The sequence below is a fragment of the Electrophorus electricus genome, chromosome 5, assembly GCF_041902795.1.
Source record: "Electrophorus electricus isolate QZ-2024a chromosome 5, ASM4190279v1, whole genome shotgun sequence".
NCBI classification, from domain to species: Eukaryota; Metazoa; Chordata; class Actinopteri; order Gymnotiformes; family Gymnotidae; genus Electrophorus; species Electrophorus electricus.
In genome coordinates, this window is record NC_137501.1 from 31,047,529 (window position 1) to 31,064,665 (window position 17,137).

The following is a 17,137-nucleotide window of genomic DNA, read 5'->3' on the forward strand; positions in this document are numbered from 1 at the left end:
TATAAACGGATGCACTGAGTCAGGAATGTTAGTAGCAGAAGTTTGGTTTTGTTTCTGAATGGAGGGGGACAGAACGTCAGCTGTGCAAATGGTGTTTTTGGGCAAGTAAAGTTAAGGTTTATCACCCCAGTTCCAGCGAAACAAATCGTGTGTGTGTGTGTGTGTGTGTGTGTGTGTGTGTGTGTGTGTGTTTGGGGGACCTTTCTCTACTGACATGCTTCACAGAATCTGCCTGGAATGATTACCCTACACATCTAGCATTCTTATACACACACACACACACACACACACACACACACACACACACACACACACACAAACACACACACACATTCATTCTTCAGGCTCTGTCACACACACAGATGCATGCACCGTCCCCCCTGCTTCACACACAGATATAAAGAACCACTCTCGAAGTCTCTGATTGATAGACACATTGATGAGGCAGATGAGAACTGCATGAGTCAGGAGGTTGGCTGTTTTTTTAAGCCTCATGACATTTTCTAGACTGTCAGCATTAACTCTCTGTTCCACTATGATGGAGTGTGTGTGATGATTCAGATGGTTCGTTCTGATGCTAAAGAACTCACCAGCCCTGGCCCAGTGCTTTAGATGGGAGCTGTAGGCCACTCCAATGATGGTATTTTCTAAAAAGTGCGGAGAGAATATATCCAGCACTCTAGTGAAGTGGGAAGAGTATATATCCAGCATTCTAATGAAGTAGGTAGAGAGTATATATCCAGCACTCTAAATTAATGAAGCGGGTAGAGTATATATCCAGCACTCTACTCTAATGACATGGGTAGAGATTATATATCCAGCACTCTACTCTAATGAAGTGGGTAGAGAGTATATATCCAGCACTCTACTCTAATGAAGTGGGTAGAGAGTACAAATCCAGCACTCAAATGAAGTGGGTAGAAAGTATATATCCAGCACTCTAAGTGAATGAAGGGGGTAGAGAGTATATGTCCAGCACTTTAATGAAGTGGGGAGAGTATATATCCAACACTCTAATGAAGTGGGGAGAGAGTATATATCCAGCACTCTACTCTAATGAATTGGGGAGAATATATATCCAGCATGCTAATGAAGTGGGGAAAGTATATATCCAGCACTCGAATCTAATGAAGTGGGGAGAGCGTATATATCCAACACGCTAATCTAATGAAGTAGGGAGAGTATATATCCAGCAAGATAATCTAAAGAAGTTGGGAGAAAGTATATATCCAGCACTCTAATGAAGTGGGGAGAGTATATATCCAGCACTCTAATAAAGTGGGGAGAGCATATATCCAGCACTCTAAATTAATAAAGTGGTTAGAGAGTATATATCCAGCACTCTAATCGAATAAAGTGGGTAGAGAGTATATATCCAGCACTCTAATCTAATGAAGTAGGGAGAGTATATATCCAGCACTCTAATGAAGTGGAGAGAGTATATATCCAGCACTCTAAATTAATAAATTGGGTAGAGAGTATATATCCAGCACACTAATGAATTGGGGAGAGAGTATATATCCAGCACTCTACTCTAATGAATTGGGGGAGAATATATATCCAGCACACTAAAGAAGTGGGGAGAGTATATATCCAGCACTCTAATGAAGTGGGGAGAGTATATATCCAACACTCTAATCTAATGAAGTGGGTAGAGAGTACAAATCCAGCACTCTAATGAACTGGGGAGAGAGTATCTATCCAGCACTCTACTCTAATGAAATGGGTAGAGAGTATATATCCAGCACTCTACTCTAATGAAGTGGGGAGAGAGTATATATCCAGCACTCTAATGAAGTGGGGAGAGTATATATCCAGCACTCTAATGAAGTGGGGAGAGTATATATCCAGCACTCTAATGAAGTGGGGAGAGAGTATATATCCAGCACTCGAATCTAATGAGCTCCAGCTCGAGCTTGAATAAAATGGCTCATGACAAAGAGGAAGACTAGTAGGAGGCATTACACACACACACACACACACACACACACACAATCACACACACACATCTGGGAATACCCTGGCAGGCAATACACTAAAGGAGTGGAGACAAATAACAAACAAATCAACAAAAAACAAGCTAAAAAACAAACATTTGAGACAAAATAAAATGAGCGAGAAGGTGGTTATTGTTGGTCACTGGTGAGGACAGACGGGTGCGTGAGTCTCAGTGAGTCTGAGTGCACAGACAGCAGTGGAGTGCAGGAGGTGGGGATGAGAGGCTTTAGAGGATAACTCACTCACCAGAGTCAGCAAATTCTGAGGACACAGACAGACAGAAAGGAAGACATGGAGAGAAACAGGAAGAGAGAGAAAGATGAAAACAGCTGCGTACAACAGTCAGTTCTCTGTGACTGTGACTGTTGACTGAGAAGCACCCGAACACAGTGGAGGGAGACCAGCAGAGCCTGACGTGAGCAATGCGGTTTTCCCACCACACCGCAGAATTCCTGTACCAGTGGGTGAAGTGTGAGCAAAGCAGTCGTGGTATCTACCAGAGTGGGAGAGACGGGTTGCTAACAGTCTCTCTCGACCGGGACACACACCTCTAATTTTTTGCATTGGATTTAGTGGCCTGAGAACTGACAACAACTGCAATCAGATCAGGAGAATGTTTCTGTATGGAATCTGTTCCAGGCAGCGAGCTGAGAAGTTTATTTTTAGCAGTCGGAAGCGTTTTTAACCGAGAAAAGACTTCATACTGTATATCTATGCATCACGCTGACACGCAAGGCCTTTTAAGCAGGGCTGGTTATAAAGACTAGCATCTTTACGGTCCAGATCACAGACAGGACCAGCTGTCATATAACACTTCTCTTCTTCATAGCTGCCATCACCAGACGTACCAAGTAAGATCAAAACTAGTGCTTTATGCAAAGCAAGTTACAATTATGACTGAGTACAATTGAGGGTTAAGGGTCTTGCTCTGGGGCCCCACAGTGACAACCTGGTGGTGGAGGGAACCTCCTGAGTACAAGGGAAGCACATTAGCCACTGAGTTTGGAGGTGGGGTTTGTCACATGATAATGAAAAAGTGAATGCTTGAAATGATTTGGCACTAATGGGTATCCTGAGTTTGAATTTGTTAGGCAATCAATGTATTAATTATACACTACTGCACAAAACAAGCTTAAATTTGACAATATATTAAATAGAACACAAGACTTCGACCCTATTACCACTCACTATTCTGCTACCTAAACCTTTCACACACCTATAGACTTAATATGACCGAGGGGCCTGCATAGAAAAGATAGCTAGATAGATAGATAGATAGATAGATAGATAGATAGATAGATAGATAGATAGATAGATAGATAGATAGATAGATAGATAGATAGATAGATAGATAGATAGATAGATAGATAGAAAATTGAAGTAGTAGTGAAGTACACAAGGTTTCTAGAGAAATGGGCTGATGTTTCAGAGAGAGCACCTTCATATAAGACAAGGCTGCAGCATCTGTCTGTGGTCAGTGTTCATGGTTGTGAGATTTGAGACATTGTGGTAAGGTGTGAGAAAATGTGAGATGTTCTGAGATGGCATGAGGAGATTTTTACAATTTTAATGAGACAAAGAGATGGCAGGTTTGTGATGACTAGAATCACAAACACTAGAATCTGTATAATCTCACAGCAGGTTTCCTGGTGCTCACTGTGCTGCTCAGAATATCTGACCTTAAACCTGCATGCACACATCATTTATGTATATTATGTAAGGAGCTTTAAAACTTTTTCATATTTTTGGAGTCTTATACTTGTGCGCACTTCTCCTGGAATTGTGTGACCTTCACAAACGGCAAGCTCTCAGGATATTCTCAGAAGGAGGGAGGACTGGAACACCCCTGGGGCCCTTGAGCTTCTCGAGTCGTCGTTACTGACTTTGCCTTTCGGAGCTCTGTTCTCACACATCCTGCAGAAGATGAAACGTTTTGTGTAAAGAAAATAACAGCACAGTATGTAAAAGTGAAATCATATCTTCTTCTTCTCTCTATCAATCAGTGAGCGAAGGAAGCTACAGCTAAATTTAAACTTTAGTAGAATTCTACCTGGAAAAAACGCTGTTCGTGTTTAATAATACGTAGTGCTAACTGCAAAACAAACAAGCAAAAAAAATTCTGACGTTCCCTTTACTATAAAACGTCCGCACAAAGGGACGCCGGGGCGTGATGCTGCTATTTAAACAGCAGAGGGCGGTATTGGCTAACATTTACCGTGCTAGAAAACAATGGCACCGAACTTTAAACTGACTTGATTGAGAAGTTAGCGCTAGATGCTGGATTAACAGTGCATCATATAAAAACATACGAGAGAGAGAGAGAGAGAGAGAGAGAGAGAGAGAGAGAGAGAGAGAGAGAGAGAGAGAGAGAGAGAGAGAGAGAGAGAGAGAGAGAGAGAGAGAGAGAGAGGGGAACCTGTCAGACATGGTTTATAATATGGAATATGTATCATTTTCAAAAGCTAGCTGTTAGTATATGGCTAAATCGGGTCACAACTGATTAAATGAACCTTATTTTTCATCAATAAAACATTACACATAAACGACCAAAAACCGTTTCATTTCTCATGACAGATTAATAATAAAAGGGAGGTTACACAACCTTTCTGTTCGTTTAAAACTTATGGGGTGCTTTAAAAATCGCAAAAAAAAACCCCAAACAAACCAAAACCCACCACCAACAACAAAAAATCCCGAATTTAGTGCTTTTCGCTCACTAACATTTCCCTGCGCGAACTCTCGCCGGACGTCCGAACATTTCAGAAGCGAGAAGAGGAGACTCACGCCGCATGGGACACCGCGCGCCCCTCTCCTGCTCCAGGAGAACGCGCAAGACTCCGCGCGAGATACAACCCGAGGACAGGCGCGCAAGCAAGGCCTGAGCGCGTTGCGCGGGGGGTCCCGGGACACCGACGCGTTTCAAACACCAACATCGCAAAAGCCCGCAACAAACAAACAAACAAAAACTTTGCAAATAGTAGAAGAATGGTTTTCCCAATTCACCGTGACATCGCACCGTGACATCACACCTGACGTCACTATATCAATCAATGGACATTATAATGACTAATGCAGCACTGAATTATGAACCGTTCACCCATCAAACAGCTCAAGCAGGCATCACCGTAGCTCGAAGTTTTTAGTTGGTTCATTAGTCAGTTTTTATAAGTATTCTGCACATCTTTGCACTTTCTTTGTTTTTTAACTGTGAAGTCCGTTTTGAGGTTAAATTAATTCTAAACGATTCACGGGAACACCAGAAATCGCAGAGACTCACTGGCCAGCCGTACCTTTACCGAGGAGCTTACAGCACTGGCCCCGCCCACTCTGCTCACCGCCCCGCCCACTACTTCTGCATCGCCCACACCTCTGTGTGTGGCTCAGGGATCCCCAGTAGCCAATGCAATAGAGAAACAAGGTGGTGGCTGTGTGTGTGGCGAGTGAGCAGATGGTTGTTGTGCTTTAATAAGGCAGAGAGGAGTAGTGACACACACACAGTAATAACCAGAGAGGAAGCTTCAGGCACTGGCAGTAAGTCAGTATAGGAGCTGCAGCTGCTGTTCTCTCTCTAAGTACGAGGAGATGCAGCGGGGCGGTGGAGGAAGTCTCTCTGCAGCGGGCAGCCACAGTCACTACATCCTCTCCCGCCAACTCATTAGCTCGCGCTGGCTTCCTCTGTCTCGCTCTCCCCTGCTGTCTCACCACCACCATGGAGAGCCTTATCCCTTCACTGTCTTCCTTCCGATCTCCAGCCTCACCGTCACGGCAGAGCTGGTCATTCTGTTAGTGGTCATGTACAACACACTCCTCTCTCTCTCTGTATATCAGTGGTATGATTGGATCTGAAAGCTAACATTCTTCATGAGGTTTGGGAGAGAAGATGGCCCATTTCTGACCTGGACAGACAGAACAACAGATGTCACTACCAGCGCAGGGCAGAGGTACCCCCCCCCCCCACCTCAACAAATGTCCTCACAATTATTGAAATGGACGTGTCATTGATCTGAAATGGACGTGTTTGTTAGTGAGCTGTCTACTGAGACTGCAGTCAGGTTTGCTGTAAGCTTTGTGACAATCATAAGAAAATGGTGTTTTCAGAACTGTACAAGTACACAGAGACCTACTGGAGTGTGAGTGTGTGGCCCAGTTCTGCAGACGGCTGGGAAGGAAGAATTAAATGAGGACTGTATAGTTTCAGCTCCTAAAGGATTCATTATGGCTTGGAGTTAAAACTGATTAAAGGTTTAAATCTGGAACATAAATGGGGCAGTGGCTTAAAGAGAATAACATTTAAACACACACACACGCACACACACACACACACACACACACACACACACACACACACACACACACACACACACACACACACACACACACACACACTTTATAGAAGTCCCACTGGAACAATGTAGGTAGTTTTACCCGCTTTCAGTCATAGAACATAGCCAAAATGGCCCAGGAAAAGACGCTGACCTTTCCTGGGGAAATAAGTAGACACACGATGCCCCCAACAGCTACACCACCATGAGTCGTACGTTAGATTCTCATATTGTACGTTGACTCTTTGAGAGTTGCCATTAGTTTATGAGCCAGTGTAGCCTGCTGATGAACGTCATCCCATCATAACCGGTCGATTTACACAATGAGGGGCAAAAGATTTCATCTTTCATCAGCGCATTTGAATTGTAATTTTTATGTTGCCATGTAGGCCTATTTTTAAAATCACGTGCTCGGGCATGCGCCAGTACACCGATATGGCTTGAATGCGGCTGGTTTGTCTGTTATGCAGATCACGCTGCCACTGTGATGCCAATTTATCGGGTTGCCAACTCACACCTCGGAAAATCACCGGCAGTAACACTGCTTATGGTCTGTACGCTTTCAGAACCATGTCTGTGTCCGATTGTCTCACATTAGGCCCCAGTTTCTGATAGCCATTTCAAAGCTACAACTATTAATAATGCTGGACACATAATTAATGATTTACAAGCACTCCATTGGCTCCCTTAACCAGAAGGAACAAACATTTATTATCCCGAATAATTTTTTGTAGAAAAAAGTTCAAAGGTTGCCAGTTCAGGTTTTAATTTGTTTTTTATGTATCATTAGGGCGAAAAATTCTTTTTCATGCTCTGTGGAGGCTAAAGTTAATGTGTAATGTGTGACCCAGCAGACAACATCAGACCAAAGTGCAGCTAACAGAATAAGACTCATACCAGCAAGTCTCATTAGAATACATGCACATGCAAGCGCACGCCCACTCTCTCTCACACACACACGCACACGCACACGCAGACACACACACACACACACGCACAGGATAGTCTCATCAGAATACATGCACATACACACAAGCGCACACCCACCTTCACACACACACACACACACGCATGCACAGGATAGTCTCATCAGAACACATGCACATACACACAAGCGCACACCCACCTTCACACACACACACACACACACGCATGCACAGGATAGTCTCATCAGAACACATGCACATACACACAAGCGCACACCCACCTTTACACACACACACACACACGCATGCACAGGATAGTCTCATCAGAACACATGCACATACACACAAGCGCACACCCACCTTCACACACACACACACACACGCATGCACAGGATAGTCTCATCTCGAGACCTGTGAGAAATTCTCATGTATACAGAATGGCTCATGTATGGCTCATATGTAGTTTCTTGAGAAAAGCTGCAATGTCACAATAATTTCGCGCCCTTTTTATTCGTACGACTTATGCATAGTTCACAGAAAAATAAATACATCTATAGATTTACATTCTCAACTGCAGCAGTAACACTGATACGTTCTGTTCATCTGTGCGTCGTCTTAACTTTAACTCCTACACCAAGCGGACCAGAGCCAATCCAAGCACAGGAAAATAAAGCATGCTCCAGCACAGTGTTATCTGTGGTCTGTGGTGACATATGCAGTTTGGTTCCATTGAACCGAACTGAACACATAACCTGTATTCTTAGACGAAGCAACAGTGTGTTATTATCCTCATCTATTGCCCCAAGAATCACTGTCTATTAAACTGAGAAGTCAGAGCAAACATCTTTTTGCCTCCAGTTTATCAAAACTCTGGAAGATTGTTCAGCAAAGTTCTAGATCGATACTCCCCATTACTGTATACAGATTTCCTTAAGGTCTAGAAAACTTGAAAGACTTCTTCAGAGCTACAGAGAACATTTGTCTCCAAAGATCAAAGACAACCATCTTCGGTGCTCTAGGTAGTTCTTCTTCTAGAAGGACTTCTTCCATGACAAGCACAGGATCTTATGGAAAGCTCTTCTGAAGTCCTGGTTAAAGATGGTGTAGATAGCAGGGTTCAGGGAGCTGTTGCAGTAACCAATCCAGAAGAAGAACTTGAAGAGCACGTCTGGGATCTGGCAGGCCTGCCGGCACAGGCCGTACAGGCTGTAGCTGAAGAAGAACGGGAACCAGCAGACCACGAACACGCCCATCACCACAGCCAGAACGAAGGTGAAGCGCTTCTCCCGCACCTGTGACGCCCTTCGCTTCACGCTGCTGCTGCTGCTTTTGCGCCGGCCACTTCTCCTCGTGCGTGAGGAGAACAGCTCCCTGGTCCTGCTGCCGGCGCGAGACGTGCGTCTGCATGGCTCCACCGCCGCCGCGTCCGTGGGTTCCGGCCCCTCGCCCGGGCTCCTGCTTGGGGTCTGCTCCCTCGGCCTCTGCCCCGGGACCTCCGCAGAGGAGGGAGCCTCTGGCTCTACTGTGCTGTGCTCGCCTGGCTCGGCATGCCTGCTGCCACAGTGGCCGTTCTCGCGCTCTCCGCTCAGCCTGGCCACCGACGTGGCCTTGCTGACGCCGTTCTCTGTCTGCGTGGGCGCGTCCAGGCTGTGTTTCTTCTCGGACATGGTCCTGGTCCTGGTTTTGGCCACCTGGTAAATCCGGACGTAGACGAGGACCATGATGACGCAGGGGGCGAAGAAGGATGCCGTGCTCGAGCAGAGGATGTACCAGGTCTCGTCGTTGAGCTCGCACTGCGGCTGCTCCGAGTCTCCCGTCTGACTGTCGACAGAGAGCAGTGGAGGTGAGGATATCACGGCAGAGATCAGCCACACCATCACTATAATGGCCTTCACCCTGCGAGGGGTGCGCTTCAGATTGTACTCCACTGCCTGCGTTACAGACCAGTACCTGTCCAGGCTTATGGCGCACAGGTGAACTATAGAGGAAGTGCAGAAGAGCACGTCCAGCGCCAGGTAAATGCCGCACCACACGCTCCCGAACAGCCAGTAACCCATCAGCTCGTTCGCCAGCGAGAATGGCATCACGAGCGTGGCCACGAGAATGTCCGCGGTGGCTAAAGAAACCAGGAAGAGGTTCTGGGGCGCCTTCAAAGCTCTGCTGGTCAAAACGGCAATGACGACCAGAACATTTCCGACTATAGTGAATAGTATCAAAAAGCTCACGAGCGCTGCGAGACCCACTACTGTGGATAAGGAATACCGGTTCCCATATTCCCAGGAGGAGTTGGGAGCGCCCGGGAGCGCATCGATCCAGGTGTCATTCAGGCCGTCCATCACGAGCGCCGCTTATTCGTTATTTATATCGGTACATTCCACATTAAAGCTGAGAAATCCTGCGGTGCAAAGTTTAAATTCCACACATCTTCGCCGAGTTTTACATGCTCACTTTTGGCTTAAAAATTTGTCCTAAAAAATGAACGTATATAACGCGCATGATTAACGGAGCTTAGCTTCTGCCCGACAGTATACAGACATCGTAAATGTATAAAGAATTTAACTTGTGCCAGACGGAGCTCGCCAATACCTCCGTAGAAACGCTCCGGTTCGTCTGTGCTCCGCGCGCACAGCTTCTCCGGTAACCAAGCGCCTTCCGCGCGCGTCCACCTCCTCGCTTCTCCGTCTCCCGAACTCTGATGAAGAGTAGTAGAGATTATCGATGAAGAAACAGAAAAGGCTAAACGGAACTGCTTCACTACCTTACACCAGTCGCCTGAACTTTACTGCGCACAGCGCAGCAGCCTTGTGCTCTCCTGAGGTCTGCGGTTATACAGCGTGGCTCTGCCAGGCTACTGTGGAGGTTTAACGCTCAGGTTGTTAAGAAATGGCATGCTCTCTCTCTCTCTCTCTCTCTCTCTCTCTCTCTCTCTCTCTCTCTCTCTCTCTCTCTCTCGCTCTCTCTCTCTCTCTCTCTCTCTCTCTCTCTCGCTCTCTCTCTCTCTCTCTCTCTCTCTCTCTCTCGACAGACAGGTTGGAAATAATTACACTGACCGCATCCAGACACTCTGGAAACGTGGAAACGCGCTTAGAGCCTGGTGAATACGTTTGGCCTCGATGTTGATTTATCGGTCTTTAATGTACAAGTTATTATTCTTATCTGCGATGGTGCTGGCGAGGTGACCGTTGCTGACAATTGGAGACCTTAAGTTTTGTCTTTAAAAGAATATTTATAAAGCATTTCCTGTTTGTTTCGTGGCTGGTGGTTTTTGCGTTCATTCTCTGTGTTCATTTAATTCGGATCCTTTGTGCACTATTGCTCTGTACTTAGAATGGGAAAAACACACTCCCACACACTCATGGATTCGTGGGTAAACGTATAAGATAGTGGTTTAACCATAAAAAAAAAAAACACCACTGGCATTCATTCCTGACACAAGCTTAAAAATCTCTCTCTCACTGTGTGTGTGTGTGTGTGTGTGTGTGTGTGTACTGCAGCAAACAGGTGCTCATAATCAGACATTCTGAAATTTTCAAACTCATAGGGTGAACCAGACTGTCTAAAATATACAATCTACAGTGTCTTACAGTGTGTGTGTGAGTGTGTGTGTGTGAGTGTGTGTGGACTGTTGGATCCAGCTTGTCCTGTCCCACAGCAGAGACTGTAAGTGTAATGATCAAGAGGACAGGGTGCACATCCTATAGATAACGTCTTGTAGGTAACGTCCTGTAGGTAACGTCCTGTAGGTAACGTCCACAGTGTGCATCCTGTAGTTACCGTTCAAGTTCAAGTTTGGTTTATTCGTCACATACATAGTCATACACAGTATAACTCGCAGTGAAATGGTGGAGAGTGCTCTGTCCAAACTGAGGAAAAACTAACGTCATGTAGGTAACGTCTTGTAGGTAACGTCTTGAAGGTAACATCCACAGTGTGCGTCCTGTAGTTAACATCATGTAGGTAACGTCTTGTAGGTAACATCTACAGTGTGCGTCCTGTAGGTAACGTCATGTAGGTAATGTCTTGTAGGTAACATCCACAGTGTGCGTCCTGTAGTTAACGTCATGTAGGTAACGTCTTGTAGGTAACGTCTTGTAGGTAACGTCCACAGTGTGCGTCCTGTAGTTAACGTCATGTAGGTAATGTCTTGTAGGTAACATCCACACTGTGAGTCCTGTAGTTAACGTCATGTAGGTAACGTCTTGTAGGTAACATCTACAGTGTGTGTCCTGTAGGTAACGTCATGTAGGTAACGTCTTGTAGGTAACATCCACAGTGTGCGTCCTGTAGTTAACGTCATGTAGGTAACGTCTTGTAGGTAATATCCACAGTGTGCGTCCTGTAGGTAATGTCATGTAGGTAACGTCTTGTAGGTAACATCCACAGTGTGCGTCCTGTAGTTAACGTCATGTAGGTAACGTCTTGTAGGTAACGTCCACAGTGTGCGTCCTGTAGTTAACGTCATGTAGGTAATGTCTTGTAGGTAACATCCACACTGTGAGTCCTGTAGTTAACGTCATGTAGGTAACGTCTTGTAGGTAACATCTACAGTGTGTGTCCTGTAGGTAACGTCATGTAGGTAACGTCTTGTAGGTAACATCCACAGTGTGCGTCCTGTAGTTAACGTCATGTAGGTAACGTCTTGTAGGTAGCATCTACAGTGTGCGTCCTGTAGGTAACGTCATGTAGGTAACATCATGTAGGTAACGTCTTGTAGGTAATATCCACAGTGTGCGTCCTGTAGGTAACGTCATGTAGGTAGCGTCTTGTAGGTAACATCCACAGTTTGCATCCTGTAGGTAACATGCTCTGTGATGCCCATGGGTTCAACACAATTTTTCAGCAAAGCTTTCAGAAAAATGCAACCAAGGTCAGAATTGTGGTTCTTAGAAAAGAACATCAACCAACAATGCGCATCGCTGCCCCTAGTGTTGGGAGTGTTGTGCAGTGTGCGGCACATGGGCAGGTTAGGTTAGCACCACTGCAGCTGAGAGTGTATGATGTAGGCAGGTTAATTAGCATGTACAGGCGTCAAGGCCATTCTGGCCTCTGACTAAATCAGAAAAACCCTGCACCTTTGGGTCTGTTGACTGTGTACAAGCACATGCATATGGTTGTGAACACAAGCATGTGCACATACATGTGAGGGTGAACGTGGGTATTCATGCACACACACACACACACACACACACACACACACACACACACACACACACACACACACACACACACACCCCAACACATACACATACATATACACACTGAACAAGTCCTACATCATTAAAAAAAGTAAGTGAACCTTGAATTACCCGAACACAGCCATGCATGCACAAACACACACGATGCCTAACTCCTACGAGTAAAATACTAAAAGGTTATTATTATTATTATTATTATTAATATTATTACTATTATTATTATTATGATTATGATTATTATTATTACTATATTACTATTATTAGTATGATTATTATTGCTATTATTATTATTTATTTTTTGTTATTATTATTATTATCATCTGTACAAACACAAGGTTATTATTATTATTATTATTATTATTATCTGTACAAACACAAGGTTATTATTATTATTATTATCATCTGTACAAACACAATGTTATTATTATTATTATTATTATTATTATTATTATTATTATTATCTGTACAAACACAAGGTTATTATTATTATTATTATCTGTACAAACACAAGGTTATTATTATTATTATTAATATTATTATTATTATTATTATTATCTGTACAAACACAAGGTTATTATTATTATTATTATTATTATTATTATTATTATTATTATTATTATTATCTGTACAAACACAAGGTTATTATTATTATTATTATTATCTGTACAAACACAAGGTTATTATTATTATTATTATTATTATTATTATTATCTGTACAAACACAAGGTTATTATTATTATTATTATTATTATTATTATTATTATTATTATCTGTACAAACACAAGGTTATTATTTAAAGCAGCAGAGAGAACTGCAACACTATTAAGCTTCTAGTTCACTTCTGCCCTCACATTTCAGTCACTGTATCAATGAATTTTTAATTTGTTAAGATGCACCGAATTAACATATCAGACTATTTGTTATGCCATTAGAGAAAAGACAAAAGAAGCAGCGTGTGTGTGAGTGTGTGTGTGTGTGTGTGCGTGTGCATGCGTTGGTGAGTGTGTATATGTACACTGGTGAGTGTGTGCGTGTGCATGCGTTGGTGGGGGTGTGCATTGGTGAGTGTGTGCGTGTGCATGCGTTGGTGGGGGTGTGCATTGGTGAGTGTGTGTGTGTGTGTGTGTGTGTGTGTGTACACTGGTGTATGTGTGTGCAGCTTGATAAGTGTGTGTATGTACACTGGTGTGTGTGCTGTTGAGTGTGTGTATGTACACTGTTGAGTGTGTGTGCGTGAATGCGTTCGTGAGTGTGTATATGTACACTTGTGTGTGTGTGCACTGGTGAGTGTGTGTATGTACACTGGTGTGTGTGTGCACATTGGTGAGTGTGTGTATGTACACTGGGGTGTGTGTGCACATTGGTGAGTGTGTGTATGTACACTGGTGTGTGTGTGCACATTGGTGAGTGTGTGTATGTACACTGGGGTGTGTGTGCACATTGGTGAGTGTGTGTATGTACACTGGGGTGTGTGTGTGCACACTGGTGAGTGTGTGTATGTACACTGTTGAGTGTGTGTGCGTGAATGCGTTCGTGAGTGTGTATATGTACACTTGTGTGTGTGTGCACTGGTGAGTGTGTGTATGTACACTGGGGTGTGTGTGCACATTGGTGAGTGTGTGTATGTACACTGGGGTGTGTGTGCACATTGGTGAGTGTGTGTATGTACACTGGTGTGTGTGTGCACATTGGTGAGTGTGTGTATGTACACTGGGGTGTGTGTGCACATTGGTGAGTGTGTGTATGTACACTGGGGTGTGTGTGCACATTGGTGAGTGTGTGTATGTACACTGGGGTGTGTGTGTGTGCGCGTTGGTGAGTGTGTGTATGTACACTGGGGTGTGTGTGCACATTGGTGAGTGTGTGTATGTACACTGGGGTGTGTGTGCACATTGGTGAGTGTGTGTATGTACACTGGTGAGTGTGTGCACATTGGTGAGTGTGTGTATGTACACTGGGGTGTGTGTGCACATTGGTGAGTGTGTGTATGTACACTGGGGTGTGTGTGTGTGCGCGTTGGTGAGTGTGTGTATGTACACTGGGGTGTGTGTGCACATTGGTGAGTGTGTGTATGTACACTGGGGTGTGTGTGCACATTGGTGAGTGTGTGTATGTACACTGGTGAGTGTGTGCACATTGGTGAGTGTGTGTATGTACACTGGTGTGTGTGTGCACATTGGTGAGTGTGTGTATGTACACTGGGGTGTGTGTGTGTGCACATTGGTGAGTGTGTGTATGTACACTGGTGTGTGTGTGCACATTGGTGAGTGTGTGTATGTACACTGGTGAGTGTGTGCACATTGGTGAGTGTGTGTATGTACACTGGTGTGTCTGTATATGTACATGGGTAAGTGTGTGTGTTTGTTGTTGTGTGTTTTCGCTTCTTTTGGTTCCTGCTCAGTTTATTTATTCTTGTGTAGAACATCCCCTACTCCAACTTGGATCTGCTGAAATGATCTGCACACGTTACAAACCTTCCCTTTCTCTCATTTCACACCTTCTCAACCTAAACAAAGAGCTTGCTCAAATCTGCAGCATACAAAAATAGTGTCCTCTCTCTCTCACACACACACAAAGGTCTCTCTCTCGATTTCTTTTTCATCAAGGTGGTGGTTGGCTCTGGTGTTAGTGATGTCCTCCCTCTGTGGAGGAGGAGCAGATAAATGAGAGCCCAATTGCGATGGCATTCCAGATTTCCCTCTGTAAATAAACATTTTATTTTAAGCTTTTAAGGGCTCTGAGTTATCTAAGAAATCCACAGCAATCCATTCTAGAAGCACACGACCACCGGCGATATCTAGTCCATCATTTCCAAAAATGAAAAATGTCTCTGTTTCTTGACTTTGACCTTACCGTGAAAATATGCAAGAAGTCTAACCTTTCAGCGGAATCGCTCTATAGTGCAGATGAGATGGAAATAAACCTTTCTGGTAACAAACACCAGAGGTGATGTTGTACAGAGTCAAGGTCATTCGGAAATGGTGGATTTATCATGCTGGGTGACAGTTTTCCTTCCACAGGCCATGATCATTTTGTTAGGACAAATGGCATCATGCAGTCAAAGAAACACCCAAAGATTTTACACCAAAGCCCGGGAGCGTCTGGCAGGAGGCCAAGACTGGATATCCATCAGATCTCCCAGTAGGACAGTAATACTGGATCTCTGTCAGATCTCCCAGTAGGACAGTAATACTGGATCTCTGTCATATCGCCCAGCAGTTTAATTGAGAGAACAACTCCAAATCAGAAATGGCTTCCCAGAATCAGGCCTTTCTGACCTAAACCTCATTGTAGACCAAACCTGTAGGCGGTAGCTGAGGTCGAGGGTTTGCAAGTGTGGAACAGGAACTCTCTAAAGACTTTACATGGAGGAACCTTCTCTGGTACGTTTTTGTACACGCTGCCAACTTTTCCAACATTGAAGACTGTTTTTTTGTTTGGTAAAAAGAAGGAAGACAAAGTATTGCGCGCACCGGCACAAATATTTACAACATTTGCATTTTTTTATGGTGAGCTTTTGCTTTGGATAATTCTACCCCATAGAAAGGTCAGAATCAGCTCAAGACCATAAGCAAAGACTTTAGTTTTTACAGATCCTTGTTCATCTTTGTGAGAGCAGTGCCAATAATTCTGGAGGGCCCTGTATAAGATAAGTGATGATACTTCAGGTAGAATTTCCAGAATGGGTCTTCAATCAAATGTGGTTTCTAAGTGCTTCTTACTAATGCTTGCTGACTGTGATTTAAAGTCAGAAATCAGGAGGCAGTCAGCTGAACAGTCACTAATGGATGTGGTTGGTCTAATTGCCAAAAAAATGGTTTTGGATGAGAGTTCTTTACACACACACACACACACACACACACACACACACACACACACACACACAGCAGCAGCAGCAGACAGAGTACAGGCGGCTGTGTTGGCTCACTGTGAAGTGCTTTTCCTCTCATCAGTGTATACTGCTGAAAACTGCAGGAATATAGAAATACTTCTATATTATTTCTATATAAAGTACTATGCACACACCTTACTGTGCACACACCACCCGTGAAATGACTGAATCTCTAAAATCACTTATTCTATACAGTAACCATTTAAAAAATATATTTTTCTTGTAGAACAGTACACATATATACATATAAATGAACACTAATACAACAAAAGTTAATGCAAATAAATGTTGTTATGATAAAAATTAGTTTTTTTGTTTGTTTGTCTGTTTTCCAACTAACTATTGATATCTTGGCAAGAAAAAAACACAGGTTTGTTTCCCGAATCTCTGTGCAAGGTTTGACTTGGAAACCTGCAATCTTTCAGCCTGACAAATGCTTCAAACACACTGAAACTGAATTAAGAGCTGCAGAACAGAACACAGAACAGGGCACCACATTCAACAGCACAGAGCCCCGCCCTCCCCAGAAAAGAGCTCCGCCCTCCCAAGAACAGAGCCACACCCCCCCAGAACAGAGCTCTGGCCTCCACAGAACATAGCTCCGCCCTACCCAGAACAGAGCCCCGCCCTCCCCAGAACAGAACCCCACCCTCCACAGTTTGTGTGTATTTATGTGTTTTCACAGAAGGCACATGCTGGTTGACGACTGGTCCATGCAGCAGTACTCCATGGTCCAGTCCTGTCGGGCTATGTAGGGCACACTTGGCGCTAGAGTGCATTTACACATTTGCACGAGCGCCACAC

The 17,137-nt window shown here is 44.2% G+C and overlaps 1 protein-coding gene across 1 annotated transcript; it reads right to left on the reverse strand.

The window, feature by feature from the left end:
• Window positions 1-7,771: 7,771 nt before the first annotated feature.
• LOC113589940 (alpha-2 adrenergic receptor-like) lies at window positions 7,772-9,850 on the reverse strand. The gene has a single exon (XM_027029822.3). It carries the CDS (start codon window positions 9,580-9,582, stop codon window positions 8,278-8,280), a length of 1,305 nt encoding a protein of 434 aa, XP_026885623.2. The 5' UTR covers window positions 9,583-9,850; the 3' UTR covers window positions 7,772-8,277.
• Between the last annotated feature and the right edge of the window lie 7,287 nt (window positions 9,851-17,137).

Coding starts and splice junctions, on each gene's coding strand:
- LOC113589940 (XM_027029822.3), bottom strand. CDS start 9,582: ATGGACGGCCTGAATGACACCTGGATCGATGCGCTCCCGGGCGCTCCC.